Source organism: Vipera ursinii, assembly GCF_947247035.1.
Source record: "Vipera ursinii genome assembly, chromosome: 12".
Classification (NCBI taxonomy): Eukaryota; Metazoa; Chordata; class Lepidosauria; order Squamata; family Viperidae; genus Vipera; species Vipera ursinii.
The window spans coordinates 13,689,155-13,706,228 of record NC_139525.1 but is presented as its reverse complement, the minus strand read 5'-3'; the positions used below and the strand labels follow the sequence as shown (position 1 = coordinate 13,706,228).

Genomic DNA, 17,074 nt, shown 5'->3' with positions numbered 1-17,074 from the left:
TGGAGTACTTAGGTTCCCACGAACGGTCTAAGTTTTGAATTCTCTTAACTCTTACCTCGTGCCAATTTAGTGCTGACCTTTAGTTGACTATATTCTTGTGTATAGGCATGAGCAATAAACCAACATAATTGGAACGTAACATGTCGTCCATTTCTCGCCTGACAAATACTATGCTAAGCAGAATGAAGAATGCCGTAATGACATTTTGTTCTGGTCGCTGGGATTTAGATCTCATCATGCCTTTGTTTTCAATGAAGTCCAGTCACTCAACTTCCCTCGGAAGCTATTATAGAGCATTAATGATTAATGCAATGATTTGAGCACTGTAACCAAATACGTGACCCTGCTGTTGTACCAAAAATAACTAGTTATAGTAAGTTAAACAGCCACAATGCTCGGCAGAAGTTTTAAAGGAACCCTATTCCATTATTGGGATGGGGAGAATCCAGTCTACAGCCTGGAAGTATTTTCAAGATGGAACTGGTTGCCTAGACCAGCGTTTCCCAACCTTAGGAACTTGAAGATGCGTGGACTTCAACTCCCAGAATTCCCCAGCCAGCTATGCTGGCTGGGGAATTCTGGGAGTTGAAGTCCACGCATCTTCAAGTTCCTAAGGTTGGGAAACACTGGCCTAGACTTTAAGACGGTGCTTGAAGGCTACGACGTCATTAACAGTTTCCCCCTGGAACTGCCTTCCTGCCATACGTGCCCTCCAAATATTTTGCCTCGCCCTTGCAAATTATGAACATTGCAGTCCAAAACCTTTGGAGGGCATTAGACTGAAGAAACAGTTGACAAATAATTTCTTTCCCCTTTTTTCCCCCTGTCCATTTGAATGCCAGGTTTAGGGGAAAGTTCTAGAAAACACGTCCTTTGTTTCAGAGGCCTTCCTCTTCTGAATATTGGCAACATGAAGCCCTCTGATCATTAGCAGAGGGCTGAAAATAGATCGGATTGAAATTCTAAATGTTGACATTGATTTCAATGCTCCTAACCCTACCCCTTGTCTCGTCTTTGTTTTTTTTCTCTTCCTGCCTTTTTATTAACTTTCATCTTTTAGTTTGAGCTAGCTTGAACATTTACTTGGAAGGGGGCAATTAATTAAAAAAAAAAGTCTGCTGAAGTTAACTTTCTAAAGAATTTATGTAATAATTAACAGTTTACAACACATCAGTTTCCTTTACAATAACAAAAATCCTACAAATCAACCTGTTCAATAAAGGACAAAGAGAAATGCTTGTCAGAATCATAAACCGCCTTACTAAATCTTTCTTAGCCCTTCTACATTTGGGTGGGTGGGGAAAATCCATGGACTTTTGGCCACGATGATGTAATGGTCATCTTGCTCAATTGGATTAAAAGCATGACATTTTAAGAGCAAAGTGTTTACCTAAACCTCCCAAATATTTAGAGTGGGGGCAAAGATCCGTTGAACAGATCCGCTTCCTTCCGATGCAGTGATTTAAATTCCGTGACACTGTTTGCCAAATGTTAGAGCAGCTCCTTCGATGTCCAGGGTCCAGCTGCCTGTTGAAATGAAGCCAATCAAGGACCGAAGCTAACAAATTATTGCTGTTTTTTTTCTCTCTCTTCCCTACTGCTCTCTGATTAGCCGTGATCTTCAAATAATTTGCTGCTGCTATTGCTGATTGTTGCTGATGGTTTCTAACCTTTTAGTGATTCTTCTAAACTTCAATCACCTAAAGCCTTCGTTTCTGCTTTTGCCTGCTGCTCCTGCTGCTGCTTTGTCCTTGAGGGGGGAAAAAAAAAACAACCTTAAGAAACTTGGATTCCCCAAAAGGACAGGTGACAGATTTTTTTTTTTAAAAAAAGAAAGCTGTCCATTATGAATCTTAAACAAAGACTCTGGACCCTTGTGTGGTTCCCCCTGTATTTTTTGATAAACGTGTACAGCGCGCTCGTATTCATACCCTGGTATTTTCTTACAAATGTGAAGAAGAAAAAAGCTATGGCGAAGCGCTTAAAAGCTAAGGCCGTCTCCGACAGCCCCGGAGGTCCGTATCGGTCCGTTTCACATATGGAATCACTAGCCAATATAGACTTCCCTGGAGCGGACACACTGGACAAATTGTTTGACCTTGCTGTGACCAAGTTTGGGAAGAAAGACTGTCTTGGAACAAGAGAGGTCCTGAGCGAAGAGAACGAAATGCAGCCAAACGGAAAAGTATTCAAAAAGGTAAATGACTTTTGAGCACGTGTTTTGTTTTGTTTTGTTTTTTTAAAAAAAATCATCCTTCCCAAAAGATCTTCAGGAGGTGTGAAAAGATAAGAAGTCTCGATTTCCAACAGGACGAGGCGAAAGCTCTAAAGTCAGTTCTGAAAGAGAGGCACAGGCAGTCCTCGAGGTATGACCACGAAGCAGCCCATAATTTCTGTTGCCCAGCGAGATGGTCGTTCAGTGAATTTTGCCCCCTTTTCCGACCTTCCTTGTCAGAGTCGTTAAAGAGAATCGCTGCATTTTTTAAGTTAGCAACACGGTGGTTAAGCGAATCCGATTTCCCTATTGAATCAGCTTGTCAGAAGGTCGCAAAACGGGATCACGTAGTCCCGGGAGACACTGCCGCCGTCATAAATATGAGTCGGTTGCCAAGCGTCTGAATTTTCATCAGTTTTGACCATGGGGATGGTGCAGTGGTGGTAAGCGTGAAAAACGGTCATAAGTCACTTTTCCCAGTGCTGTTGTAAGTGCAAACAGTCACTGAGTGAACGATTGTATGTTGAAGACTGCTAGTACTATATCTTACTTGTCCCATTTCCTTTCAAACTCTCCCGTTTGCTCCACATTGGCCATCATGAAAATAGGGATTCCGGATGGCCCTTTTCGTAGTTACTTTGCTGATACAGACACAATGCATTTAATCACGCATGCTGTTGTCCTATAGATTGGAAAAGGGCGATTATATGATCAGAGGGTTAGGGGCTTCAGAGGGAACCCCTTTTATTGAACCAAGTGAGCCATTCACGGAACAGGGAAATCTAGTGTGGCTTGGACAGTTTCTTAAAACAATAAACCGATCCAGTGTAAATGGATTTACGTCAGCAGTCGTTGAACCGTATGTATATATATATATATATATATATATATATATATATATATATATATATATATATATATATATATATATATATATATATATATATAAAGTCTTGTTTTGATCTCCTTGCTTTTAACGCTCACTGATCAAGTGTTTAATCTTGGCCAGTTAATCCTAGGAAACTATAGATGGCTGAACTACGAAGAGACCAGCCAGAAAGTAAAGCACTTTGGCAGCGGGTTAGTGGCGCTCGGATTGCAGCCCAAGAGCATCGTGGCCGTGTTCTGCGAGACCCGGGCTGAGTGGTTCATCGCCACCCAGTCTTGCTTCCGGTACAACTTCCCTCGTGAGTATCTGTGCCAGGTTCCGCCTACATCAACGAGGGCCGTAGTCCTGGTTCTCTGCAGGGTGTCATCACTCCTAAATGATGTTTGCCCTCAAGTGCAAATGTCCAGCACAAAGGTGCCTTGGAAGCCAGTGCCTGTGATGAATTAGTGGCAACATTTGTACCCCTGGTTCAGATATATGCAACATAAAATAATGAAATGATTTGTTTTAAGACCAGTGACTTTATTAGGGCAAAAATCTTTATGCCTTTAAATAATAGCCCTGACAAAGTAGTTGCCTACTTTTTAAAATTGGGGTTTGGCTAGTCTAAAGAAAGGGAGAAATAGGGGAGACATGATATTAGTGTTCCAGCACCTGAGGGGCTGCCACAAGGCAGAGGGGACCAGGTTGCTCACCAAAGCATCAGAGGGCATGACAAGAAACAGTGGTTGGAAAGTGATCAAAGAGAGAAGCAACCTGGAATTAAGGAGAAACTTCCTGACAGTGAGGACAATCAACTGGTGCAGGGGTAGGCAACCTCGGCTCTTTTATGACTCATGGACTTCAACTTCCAGAATTCCTGAGTCAGCATAGCCAGCATAGCATAGCTGACTCAGGAATTCTGGGAGTTGAAGTCCATGAGTCATAAAAGAGCCGAGGTTGCCTACCCCTGAACTAGTGGAACAGCTTGCCTCCAGAAATTGTGGGTGCTACATCACTGGAGATTTTCAAGAGGAGACTGGACATTCACCTGTCTGAGATGGTATGGGTTCTCCTGCTTGAGCAGAGGGCTGGACTAGAAGACCTCCAAGGTCCCTTCCAGCTCTATTCTATTCGAAATACATTGTTCATCTTACAGTAGTTGGTATACAGGCAGTCCTTGACTTATAACCACAACTGAGTCCATAATTTCTGTTAAGACGGTTGCTAATTGAATTTTGCCTCATTTTAAACCGTTGTTGCCACAGTTGTGAAGGGGATCCTTGCAGCTGTTAAGTTAGTAACATAGTTGTTAAGTGAATCTGGCTTCCCACATTGCCTTTGCTTGACAGAAGGTTGCAAAAGGGGGGGGGGGGTGTCACATGACCCTGGGATGCTGCAACTGTCATAAATATGAGTCAGTTGCCTAGCATCTGAAGTTTGCTCACGTGACCGTGGGGAAGCTGCAACGGTCGTTAAGTGTGAAAAATTGTCATAAGCGACTTTTTTTCACTGTCATAACTTTGAATGTTCACTAAGTAAGCTGTGGTAAGTTGAGGCCTACCTATATACGAAATATAAAATGAAGATGGAATAGTTACTGCTTCAGCTGAATTAGTTATTGAGCTACTTACTAACTTCTTGCCTTTTAAATAGTTGTTACACTATACGCAACCCTTGGAGAAGAGGCAGTAACCTATGGATTAAATGAATCTGAAGCATCATTTTTAATCACCAGCTTAGATCTTTTGGAAGGCAAACTAAAGGTAAATCTTTTCGTCAACACAATAGTAAAATTAAATAAATTTCTAAGATCAAAACTGACTTTCTAAAAGATACTGGGGAATACTAATGGGGCCTAACATAATTTAATTGGTAAGGAAACAATCCCTACACTAGGTGGATTTTTTATATTTTGTTGTGAAACATATAGTATATTATTTTGATGTACTGGTATTTGTACTGTATTGACTAAAGATTGACATTCTAAAGTTTACTAGGCTGAACTTTGAGTATAGTGGAAAGCTGTAGTCAGTGGTAATTTGCAATGAGACTATAAAATGTGTGTGGTCATAACAATTATCAGAAAATTGTCAGAAATTAATCATCACAGACATAATTTCCATACTAAACTTTGAAAACCAGCCATTTTCGTTTGCATGAAACTTCTTTGTTTTGGAAATGCTGTAGCTGTAACAGAAACAGAAAAACTCTATAAATAAGATTTCCCCATATTTTGGTGGTTTTTGAATAGTCAGAAATAGGAAGAATATATTTTTAAAACATTATTACAACAACGGACTTTCACAATCACAAGAAGTAGATGCTAGCATATGTCATACATTGCAAACTTTTGCTTGGGTTTATACAATCAACTCTCAACTGTTTTTGTTCCTCAGAATGTACTGTCAAAAATTCCCTGCCTCAAACACATCATTTATGTAGATAATAAGACCATCAATAAATCAGACTATCCTAAAGGGCTGGAGATTTATAACATGCAAGCAGTAGAAGAACTTGGAGCCAAACCAGAACATTGTAAGTAGACCGGCTGAAATCCTTTACCACAATCATGTTACGTGGGTTTTTTTTCCCTTTTTCTTATATGACAAGCAACATTCTAAATCATTTGAATAAGCTCATCTTTAATTCGGCACAAGAGCACACTCCTTTCGACTTTGAGCAATCTTCAAGACTGCTTCTTCTTGCTTCACAATAAGTTCGCTTCTCTAAAAGTATGCTCTGGACTTGAAAGGGAGCTGAACCAGTCAAAAGGGCCTGTTCTGTTTGCTGCTGTGATGAGGAGAGAATGTCATAACTCACAGGAAGAGTAGCTGTGGCTTTGGAAATTCCATCTCAAATCTCTGTTGAGAAAGAAAGTCCAGTGTGGCTACTAGCCTTCCGATGAGCAAGAGAAGAGATCTTAATCAGCAGCTTAAATTGTGCACGAGGCTGTGCCACGAGGGAATATATATTATCATTGTGTTTTGAGACTTTCTGGAATTAGAGGGTTCTTAAAACAAGGTGCATCACCACCGCCAACATCATGAGCTCATTTGCTAGCAGTAGAAGTGCCAAATACAGTTTAAAATAATAATAATAATAATAATGTCTTGGCTTTCATCATTGCAGATTTTTCATAGGTGAAAAAGTTAGGGAAGAATCTTAAGCATTTTTCTCCACCGTCACAGTTGCTGTCCAACACAAACCAGAATGAGGTAATTGGCATAATGGTGTCATGACTGCACGGCCATCGTTGCAGTGCCTTGATTAGCTAGGCCTACATCTTCCTTTCTCAAAAGCGATCAGAATTTTTCCCCCTGTTGCCAACATTTTAGTACAATGTAGCCCGCAAGGCTTATCCCTGCTTGGTTTGCAAGTCTATATGCACTTAACGCACTTTTACCAGTTTTTTCACAGTATAAAACATTTTATTAGTTTTAGACTCAAGTTTTATTTTCTCCTCAATGTTGTAATCTGACCGTTTTGCCTTCTTATCTTTGTCTAGTAAGCATCCCTCCCTGCCGCCCTGTTCCTACAGACATGGCCCTAGTAATGTATACCAGCGGTTCCACAGGGAGGCCAAAAGGGGTCATGATGGTCCATAAAAACTTGATAGCTGGAATGACTGGACAGTGTGAGCGAATACCTGGCCTGGGGTAAGCAATTCCTGCCTTTAAATACATGCACTTCCTGCCTTTAAATACATGCACTTGTTACTGCTAAGCTTGTAAGCCGCCCTGAGTCTTCAGAGAAGGGCAGGATATAAATGGAATTAAAATAAATAAATAATTCGGTTCTTTCCACTAACAGGGCAGGTGGGCTGACATAGAGGCAACGTGTCCATGGAGATTCTCAATCATCCAGGACATGGTTGTCCCAAAGATGCTTTTTCTAAAAGGCAACTGGATTTTCTTGTGTGTGTTTTTTTTCCTTTGAAAATATTTCACTTCTCAACCAAGAAGTTAGTAGTTGAAACTGAAGAAGCTTCTTGGATTAGAAGCAAAACGTTTTCAAAGAAAAAAAAAACAGTCTAGTTAGTTGCCTTTTGGAAAAAGCACCTTTGGGACAGCAGCTGACGGTCCACCAGATGAGAAACCCAAGACCTTCCATTCCTTGGTAAATCTTCCCTTTTGTGTGCTGCCGTCTCCAGCTACAGATGAGTCTGTAAACAGAATGAAGACACAGATTTTGAGCTGGCCCAGTTCTTTTATCATCCTTCCTTGATTTTTGGTAGTAACAGCTGTTTATGTTAAGAGATTAAATCAGGGATGGATATTGCCACGTTCCCAGGAATCTGTTGGACCCGTAAGAATGCCATCAGTCCTCCCTTTCCCATTGGTTTGGCGTGGTAACGTCCCAAACATTGTGTCTCGTGCAAGATCTTATCCTATAGTTGCCAGATCTTCTGAGATATTTGCCCAACTTGCATAATTTTGAGATTTTGGGGAAACGGGCTTGGATTGTGGTTAGGACACAATAACATCGGGTACTAGGAGAATTATGTATTTCTGGATTAAGACCTTGCGATCCTAATTGCAATAGCCTTAGCATTTAGGGGCCCTTGGTGCTCTCTGAGCTTGCTCATTACCCAAATTAAGTAACATCATCAGTGCTAGAAAGGAGGGCAGAGAAGGACTGTGGGGTCCTTGGTGCTCTTTGAGTTTGCTTGTTTTTTTGCAGACGTTTCATTACCCAACTAGGTAACATCATCAGTGCTAGAAGGGAGTGAGGTTTGTGGAGATGAAAGAGAAGAAAGACTGTGGGGTCCTTGGTGCTCTGTGAGCTTGCTTGTTTTCTTGCAGACGTTTCATTACCTAAACCTAGGTAACTTCAGTGCTGATGATGTTCCTTAGTTTGGGTAACAAAACCTCTGCAAGGAAAAAAGCAAGCTCAGAGAGCACCAAGGATCCCTCATTTCAATCCTGAGTTACTGTCAGAATCCATTTATATCATATTCATAAATGTATGTTTAAAACATTATTCCATGGATTCTGCCATCTCCCGAAGAGGAGGGAACGGATGTGTATTGAACCGGTATTAGGCATTTCAAAGGAAAAGAGAAGCCTTTTGAACTGGGGAAACAAAGGGGGGGGCCTACCATCTGGCTTGTGTCACGGAAGAGAGCAATAAACATAAAAGGTCCTAAGTTCCTTTTTCCCACGAGAGGGATGATACGAGGTAAGTGATGGGGGACTGACCAAATGGGGTTAAGGGGGGGTTAAACCGGGAACTCTTTATAAGGGTTTAGTTCGTGGAACAATATTAAGTCCTGTCTTGTATTCCTACAGCCAAGCATGTCATAGTAAAGATTCGTTTTGGACTAGATTTGGCTCCAAGAGTTTTGTCTTCCTAAGACGTGGTTTGGGGTGGGTCCTGACAGTTACAAATATTCTCCTTTATTGGAGCCTTAGCAATGATCCATCCATGTTACCATCTAGCCCTTCCTTCCTTCCTTATATACACATCGCTATTGTATTTTATCCAACTCATGCTAGAAATGTAATGGTGCTCATCATAGCTATGAAGAATATATTCAGCTTGTTCAGAATCAATGACCTGTACCTTAACCATTGGTCTATAACAGGGGTAGGCAACCTTGGTCTTTTATGACTCGTGGACTTCAACTCCCGGAATTCCTGAGCCAGCCATAAACTTAAAGAGATTAGTCATCGAGATTAGAAATAAACAGATGTATAGTTATATTTATATTTATAAATTATATAATCTGCTTATATGTATAATTAGAAATAAATAGATTTATCTCAAAGAGATAATATGGTTTTCTGGCTTTGGAAACGTTATAGCTTACGCTCTTCTTGATGATATGCTTCCCAAGATGGTTTTCCACTAATTGAGCAATCAAAACAATAAGGTTAATCTTTATAGGGTAAAGATAAGTCCTGTGTTTCTGCTGCTGCAAGTGAAACAGAAATATGCAGTTACACTGCTCAAGGAGCGGAACAAATGCTTCAGAGCTGTACTCTACTTTTATTGTTCGATTCAAGCAAATCCACAGTGGCCTTTCAAGTTTTTCTTAGGCCCGTTAGCTGTCCAAAAGTCCAGCAGAAAAAGCACTGATGTTCCTGACCGCTACAACTTGGAGGCTGGAGCGAATTAATATGTTTGTGCACAACTTGTTTCTGGATTACCTGGTAGCGTCATGTCTTTAAGCATGGCACAGAATTGCTTAACGTATAATCTATAGAAGTTTAAAACCAAAAATAAAATGAGCATTAGGGTTGATAATGAATCATAGTCAAGCCTGGCCACAGAATAATGTGGGATGTTAACATGTCAGAACAGCCAGGTGTATCTCAAGTATCTGGAAGGATAAACCCTAAGCAAACCGCTCTTGAAAGGCCATTCTGTGTAGAAGGTAACATTTCTGTAAGCACCATAGTAACTAGAAAGGACAGGTCTAAGCAGTGGTGGGATTCAGCCGGTGTTCGCACCCCTTCGGCAGAACCGGTAGGTAATTATTTTTGTTGCCCAGGCCCAGAATGGACTTCCGGAAGCGGCATCCACGCAGAGAACCGGTGGTTCTCCTATTTGAATCCCACCACTGGGTATAAGATCTACCAAAGCAGGCTTCTCCAGTCTGGGAGTTCTCCAGCTGTGTGGATGTCAGCTCCCAGAATTCTCTACCTAGCACGAGCAAGTTGAGATCTTTACCTCCGGAGGCCACTCAAGTTTAGCCGAAGCTGCATTTTAACTCAAGTCAGTCTGAGGTGACGTTTTATCAGCTTGAATGTACGTTAGACGAAGGGTCTCCATTAGACTTCCAACCTTGGCAGCTTTACGACTGGTAGACTTCAACTGCCAGAATTCCTCAGCCTCAACTAGGCTGGCTGAGGAATTCTGGGAATTGAAGTCCACAAGCCATAAAGTTGCCAAGGTTGGAGGGTCCCCTGCATTAAACTACAAGGATTCAGTTCTCCCCGGTTAAGAGACAAAAACCCAAACCATGTTCTTTGTTTGTTTAGACCAGGGGTAGGCAACCTCAGCTCTTTTATGACTCATGGACTTCAACTCCCAGAATTCCTGAGTCAGCATAGCTGACTCAGGAATTCTGGGAGTTGAACTCCATGAGTCATAAAAGAGCCGAGGTTGCCTACCCCTGGTTTAGACCAAGCTATCCTGACTGCCACATTGAAACCATTTTCATTTTTCTCCCTTAGACCCAACGACACGTATATTGGCTACTTGCCTTTGGCTCATGTATTAGAGCTGACGGCAGAAATTTCCTGTATTACCTACGGCTGCAGGATTGGATATTCCTCTCCGCTCACCTTGTCAGACCAGGTAAGCCAATGGATGGAGCTGCTTTGTAAATTGTTTAAGGGGGAAAGTGTTCAGTTAATGGCAAACGTTGGATAGAACTTTGTGTGTTTGTTTATTCATCAATTTTTTATCCCCTACCAGGTGACTCTGCCCAGTTTCAACGTTACAAAACAAAGTTATAAAAAATTATTAAAATGTTTTAATGTTAAAACATTAAAAACTACACAGATTAAAATATTATTGTGTAGCCTTACGGTGAGAAGTAGTCTTAGAGCCAAAGTGACGTTCACAAATAAGGACATCTTAAAAATACGCTCCTGAAGTATTTTCTCGATTGCGGGTGTTCTGTTTTTTCCCCTCAGCCTTAAAATCTGATCAGCTCTTTGACCCTCGGGCAGTAAAATATGACAAACGCTCTACCTTTCATTCCTTTTGGCCTATTATTTCAGTTTGCAAAATTCAGTAGCCCTAAGCATCTTTCCATGGTTTTATTCTTCTGTGAAAATAATTGAAATTAAAATTGGTCTCTCGCTCTCTTTTTTTTTTAACCCCTTCTTTCAGTCAAGCAAAATTAAAAAGGGAAGCAAAGGAGATTGCAGTGTTCTGAAGCCCACTTTGATGGCAGCTGTGCCAGTAAGTATCAGTAAGGACGAGATGCTTGTGAAACTCTTGGTGTATTTCACACTGGAAGTTTATTAAAAATGGTTTAAATGTTGACTTTTAAACTTCAAAAAGTACAGTAACTTATTTTTCCCAATTGGTTTACATAGATCAGCGTTTCCCAACCTTAGGAACTTGAAGATGCGTGGACTTCAACTCCCAGAATTCCCCAGCCAGCTATGCTGGCTGGGGAATTCTGGGAGTTGAAGTCCACGCATCTTCAAGTTCCTAAGGTTGGGAAACGCTGATATAGATCACCCATCTTAGCCTCACAAGTGTAAAAAAAAAAAAAAAAAAAAAAAAAGCAACCCTTTACGTCTTGGATCTTATAAAACCAGTTGCAGATATGCCTATATCTACAGCTTTGTTTGCTTGAAACATGTTGCTCATGTTTCAGAATATATATTTTGGAAATCTGTCTTTCTTTCTGTACACCTTCCCTCATCAAACCCTATTAAGCGCACCCAGTAGTTAGACAAAATGCAATTGGCTGCAAAAATTTTAATTTATTGGTGGGTGGGTGGGGGAAATCTAGCCTTGGTGGAGCAGTGGGCTAATGCCTCCTTAAGTAACACCAGCTGCCTGCCATTAGTGCAGGTTCGCATCCCACCAGGCTCAAGGTTGACTCAGCCTTCCATCCTTCCGAGGTAGGTAAAACGAGGACCCAGATTGTTGGGGGCAATAAGCTGACTTTGTAATAATGCCGCTTGGGGTGTGTGTGAAAGCCCTAATAAGCAGGCATGTACATAGAATGAAGGCTACTGCTAAGCTTGTAAGCCGCCCTGAGTCTTCGGAGAAGGGCGGGATATAAATGGAATTAAAATAAATAAATAAATAAATAAATAAATAAATAAATAAATAAATAAATAAATAAATAAATAAATAAATAAAATATAATTTGGCAAGACCACAGATCTTTAAAATATCTCAGTTTTGCCCTGAGAACCCCAGACTTTTGACCCATGCGATAGATTCCTGCCACCCTTTTGCTCACATGATTTTTTTTGGGGGGGGGAACAAAACATTCACAATCATTTTCTAAAATAGCTTTTATTTGTTTAATTAAATAGAGAAGAAACAAGCAAAAACAAAAATTCTCATACGTGGGCATGACGCTATACAACGGTTTCAATAAAGCTGGCCATGCTACATTATAATCATCCATACATCATCTAAATGTAACTTTGGCATAGGTTGAAAGTAGCGTCAGATCGTCATTCGGCTGGTTAAATATGGCCACAGAATTATTTTTTATTCTGACAGCTCCTCATTAAAATAGCTCAAAACGAGAAGGGTGTTCAATATTTCCCTTGCTTTCCACCGAGTGCCTACGCAAATAACCCCCAGCTAAAATTGACTGCCAATAGATTAGCCTGATTACATATTAAGGGTTATACAACTAAGGAAATAGCTTTTTGACATGGAATGAATTGCTCCTTTCTTGTCACTGGTCTGGGCTGGTATAAGCCAGTTCAGGAATAAAATGTCTCTTAGCTGTTTCCTTTCAATTGTTCGTAGGAAATCATGGATCGAATTTATAAGAACGTCATGAGTAAAGTTCAGGAGATGAACTATTTCCAGAAAACTTTGTTCAAGATAGGATATGACTATAAATTGGAACAAATAAAAAGAGGTTACGACGCACCTCTCTGTAACTTGTAAGTACAGTTGACGTATTTTAATATTTGTGGCAGACATAGCTGAGGATTAAATTTGAGGGTGGGGGGAGCCCTGGTTCAACCAGTTTGGATAAACTTTTGTCTAAATCCTAACCTTCCCTTCAGGAGTACATTCATTCATCATGGAAATCAGTGGCTCTTAAGTGTAGGTTGTTGAACTGCTTTTTAAACTGCTGCAGTGACATCACTTATCTTAGGGGTTTTTCTAAGGTAACCTTTGCCAGACTGCTATCGTTAATATATTAAGCACCAACTCCCAGAATCCCTGATCAATTACCATGCCATGAGGGGATTCTGAAAGTTGCAGTCCAGGTTATCTGGAGGGCCTCAGGTTTATCCTTGAATTTTGCCACTCAACAAACCCTTGGGTGATTGTAGAATATCTAATCCTTTAAAAAAAATCCTGGAACCTCTGATGGGTATGTTGAAATCACCCTGACTTGTACAAAATCAGATTTGAACTAGAGTTCTCTGATCTGAAGGATAGCCATGTCTGTCATTTTTGGGGGGGAGGGTTAGTCATTTCAATGAATCAGGTAAATCTGGGGCCTGGAGGTTGGAAAAAAACTGGTTCCTGTTCACTTCTGAACAGAGCAGAAAGCCAGTCTGACCTGTAACATTGGGCTGAATCCACAACAGGTGGATTAATGGGTATTACAGGGAGGGGCCGGTAACGGCTGTTTATAAATCCTCTTATTGTGCCCTTTCATTGTTATCATTGTGGATTCTTCTCCTTTTAAGACTGCTGTTTAAAAAAGTGAAGGCTCTGCTGGGAGGGAACATACGTATGATGCTTTCTGGAGGGGCCCCTCTCTCACCTCAAACCCAGAGGTTCATGAACATCTGCTTCTGCTGCCCTGTTGGCCAAGGCTACGGCCTGACGGAAACCTGTGGAGCGGGCACCATTACTGAAGGTAAGGGTTTATGATTCGCTTTTTCTACCGTAAAGGTGTTTTGTGCGGAGCCCTCGGAAAACAGCCTGCAGGGCCGTCTTTAATCTAGTCTGCACTTACATTAAAAGAACTTGAAAAGCATTTGTATAGAAGAGCAGGCAAAGCTGGGGCGTGGAGATAAGCACCTCATCGGCTCAGAGTCCTTACGCTGCCAAAAACAGTGGGAAGTTCAAACCCCGCCCCACCGCTTAAATTCCACTGACCCTTATCTGGCGCCGATTCAGATTTGAACTTTAGTGGACCAGATTCCTCGAGTGATCGATTTTCCGAACTGCAACTTGATGTATGGTCTGTTCTGTACCAGCCTGCTACCGGCCCTGCAGAAAAGGCAGGGACAACCCCTTTTACAAGAAGGCAAGAGGCTGGAATTACGCCTGCCAAATTTATTACCACAAAAACAAACGGAACAAGACAAACCAAGAAACAGGAGCTTTAAGAAACATGAACTATCCAAGCGGTTGCCTTCAGCAAACCAGCCCTCCCAGACATTCCCCTTATATAGAGTTCAGGGCGTGGCTTCTCTCTGCCTCCTTCTGAGGAGCCCCATTGCCTTCCTCTGTTTACTCCTGATTGACTGCCTACTGCGTCGGGCGTCCTTGAACAGGGCCAGCTGTGGGTCATCTTCATCCACGCTGTCAGGCTCACACAGCTGGGTCTCCGTGGTGACCAAGTGGGAGGGGCCTGGCTGAGGGCTCTCATCAGCAAGATCTTCAACCCCCTCAGCAAGGTCTTCAACACCCCCCTCCTCCTCCTCTGAGTCGTCCAACCCAACTGCCAAACCCACAGGCTGACCCTGAATTACAACATGGTCCTGCTCTTTTGTGCCTGACGTTAATTTAGTCTGCAAAGGATCAGGACCACACATTAAGTTGCCGCTCAAGATTTATCGCTCAAGCCGAGACAGAAAAATCTAAACTTTGAAGACTAAATTGGTGCCAAATAAGGGTCAGCGTTTGTGGCCACGTAATAACTCTAAGCCAGGGGTCTACAAACTTGGCCCTTTTATGACTTGTGGATGTCAAACTCCCAGAATTTTTCAGCCAGCCTGCCTGGCCAAGTTTGAAGACTCCTGCTCTAAGCTGATGACATGCTTAACTCGGCCCTCCGCTCTGCCTGCTCTTCTCTTACGATTTGGTTCCTTTCTCACTCCTTGTTTCTTGATGTTTTCTCCCTAGTAACTGACTACAGTACCGGGAGAGTAGGAGCTCCTCTTATCTGCTGTGAGATTAAACTCAGGGACTGGAAAGAAGGTGAGAAAAATCCCATTATTCTAATAGACTTTAATCTGTTTCCATGGCTGAAATAGGAGTAGAATATCAGAGTTGGAAGGGACCTTGGAGGTCTTCTAGTCCAGCCCACTGCTCGAGCAGGAGACCCTATACCAGGGGTCGGCAACCTCAGCTCTTTTATGACTCGTGGACTTCAACTCCCAGAATTCCTGAGCCAGCTATGGTTCAGGCTTCCATATTCAAGATGGACAGTATTTAATATTTTATTGTTATGTATATGTAGGGGTGTGGGTCTATACATACGTTGTTAATAGTATGTTTTAGGTGTGTCGTGTATGTGTTTCACTTTGAGAGCGGGCAACTAAATGTCATTTTTGATGTGTGCCATTGTGCCCACAGTAAAAAAAATGACAATAAAGATTATCTTATCTTACCTAACAGCCCCATCTGGGAAAACTGATTATTTTTGGTCCAGGATCTCCCAGTTCCGAAACTCTTTTGCCCTTGTGGTGTACTTGTGAGACGAATCATATCCAGGGAGATCTCCCCATAGAAAATCACGTACCTTTAAAATCCCTTGGCTTAAGAGGCTGATGGCTAGAGATACATTTAACTTGCTTTGGTTAAACCAGTGTGTTTTTTTTAACATTGGCAACTTTTACAAGATGTGGACTTCAACTCCCAGAATAACACAGGCAGCATGAGAAGTCTGGGAGTTGAAGTCCACACCACGTAAAGTTGCCAATACTGAAAAACCCTTCTGATCTATTGGGTGAATCCATTTCCTAATAAATTGCATAAATCTGCTGAGAGAAGCGGCGATCCAGTATTCGCTTGGCTCTGGGAAAAAGCCCCCTCAATTTCGTGGGATTTACCTCCGAACCAACTTGAAAGAGTTAGAATTGTTTGTGTCCCATACATGCCTCTGTATGTTGTAGATCAGAGATATTTCAACCGTGGCAACTTTTGAGACTTGTGGACTTCAGCTCCCATGCTTGCTTCCAGCCCCATGCTGGCTAGGGAGTTGAAGTCCACAAGTCTTAACATTGCCAAGGTTGGACGCACCGGTTCTCGATTCAAAGGCTTTTTGGTCCCGAAACTTTGTGATCCTGGTTGGACCTAATGCATCGTTGCATTTTACTGCCCGTATGAATTTAGTGACCTAACATAATTAATCAGCACTACCCTGCTTTTCTTTCTTGATGACCATTTTGGTCAGATTTAAAGGAATCGTGTAGCCACTGGTTTGTTCTTTCTTTCTGCTTCCCCCCCCCAGGAGGTTACACAACAAGAGACTTGCCACACCCTAGGGGAGAGATTATAATTGGAGGGCCCAATGTCTCTATGGGATACTTCAGACATGATGAAAAAACAGCCGAAGATTTCATTGTCGATGGCAATGGCCAGAGATGGTTCTGCACTGGAGACATTGGGGAATTTCATTCTGACGGGTGCCTGCAAATCATAGGTAGGCACAATACTTTGTTTGCTCAGAAAGAAACCTGGCCCTGTTTTTATATTAGTAAGCTCTTCCAAGCATGCCGTGAATTATACGCCTCACAGCCATCTAAAACAAGTTGCCTTGTTTGTGTAAACGGTCTTCTCTTTTTGTAACACACATTTGCAAAGGTAAAAGATGTCATCTCAGCAATTGGTTTTGCGTGAGAACTGGCATCGTGGTCTCTTAAATAGAATGTCTGGGGAATGCTGGCTTGTCACTGCCCAGTCTCTGGCTCCGCTGAGGGTGCCTTCTGAGGGAAGGGGTGTTCCGTCGGAGGAGGACGGTTCTCTCAAACCCCAAACTGTGTTTGGTTGTTTCCCCAGATCGTAAAAAAGACTTGGTGAAGTTGCAAGCCGGAGAGTACGTCTCTCTTGGCAAAGTTGAGGCAGCCTTGAAAAACTGCCCCCTGATTGACAATATCTGTGCATATGCGAAAAGGTGAGTTTTACATATATGTGATCTTTCACACAAGTTTGTGGGATGTTTTTTTTTAAAAAAAACAAAAACACAAAATCATCAAGTTAACATCGAACAGGTTGGGAACTAAGAATCTCGCACTCCACTTTTCCAACACCGTTGCTCCAGCAGGATTCAAACGGCTGGAATTAGGTAGGCCCCTCCCAGCAGGCGTGACGCACATAACTCAGGGCTTCCCAACCTCTGCAGCTGAGGGATTCTGGGAGTT

General features: G+C 42.0%; 1 protein-coding gene across 3 annotated transcripts in view; it reads left to right on the top strand.

Moving 5' to 3' along the window:
• The window catches only part of ACSL4 (acyl-CoA synthetase long chain family member 4), a 47,118-nt gene that overhangs the window by 23,530 nt on the left and 6,514 nt on the right, over positions 1-17,074 (top strand). For 2 of the 3 annotated variants that reach the window (XM_083372025.1, XM_083372026.1), the window contains exons 3-14: positions 1,958-2,197; positions 3,225-3,402; positions 4,740-4,849; positions 5,483-5,621; positions 6,592-6,742; positions 10,265-10,388; positions 10,929-11,000; positions 12,546-12,685; positions 13,448-13,620; positions 14,835-14,909; positions 16,165-16,356; positions 16,713-16,827. In XM_083372025.1, the coding sequence (XP_083228151.1) occupies positions 1,970-2,197; positions 3,225-3,402; positions 4,740-4,849; positions 5,483-5,621; positions 6,592-6,742; positions 10,265-10,388; positions 10,929-11,000; positions 12,546-12,685; positions 13,448-13,620; positions 14,835-14,909; positions 16,165-16,356; positions 16,713-16,827 (1,697 nt within the window). In that variant the 5' untranslated portion in view covers positions 1,958-1,969. Of the gene's footprint in view, positions 1-1,490; positions 2,198-3,224; positions 3,403-4,739; positions 4,850-5,482; positions 5,622-6,591; positions 6,743-10,264; positions 10,389-10,928; positions 11,001-12,545; positions 12,686-13,447; positions 13,621-14,834; positions 14,910-16,164; positions 16,357-16,712; positions 16,828-17,074 lie in introns of those variants that run through there. The other variant, XM_083372024.1, reaches the window with a different exon arrangement.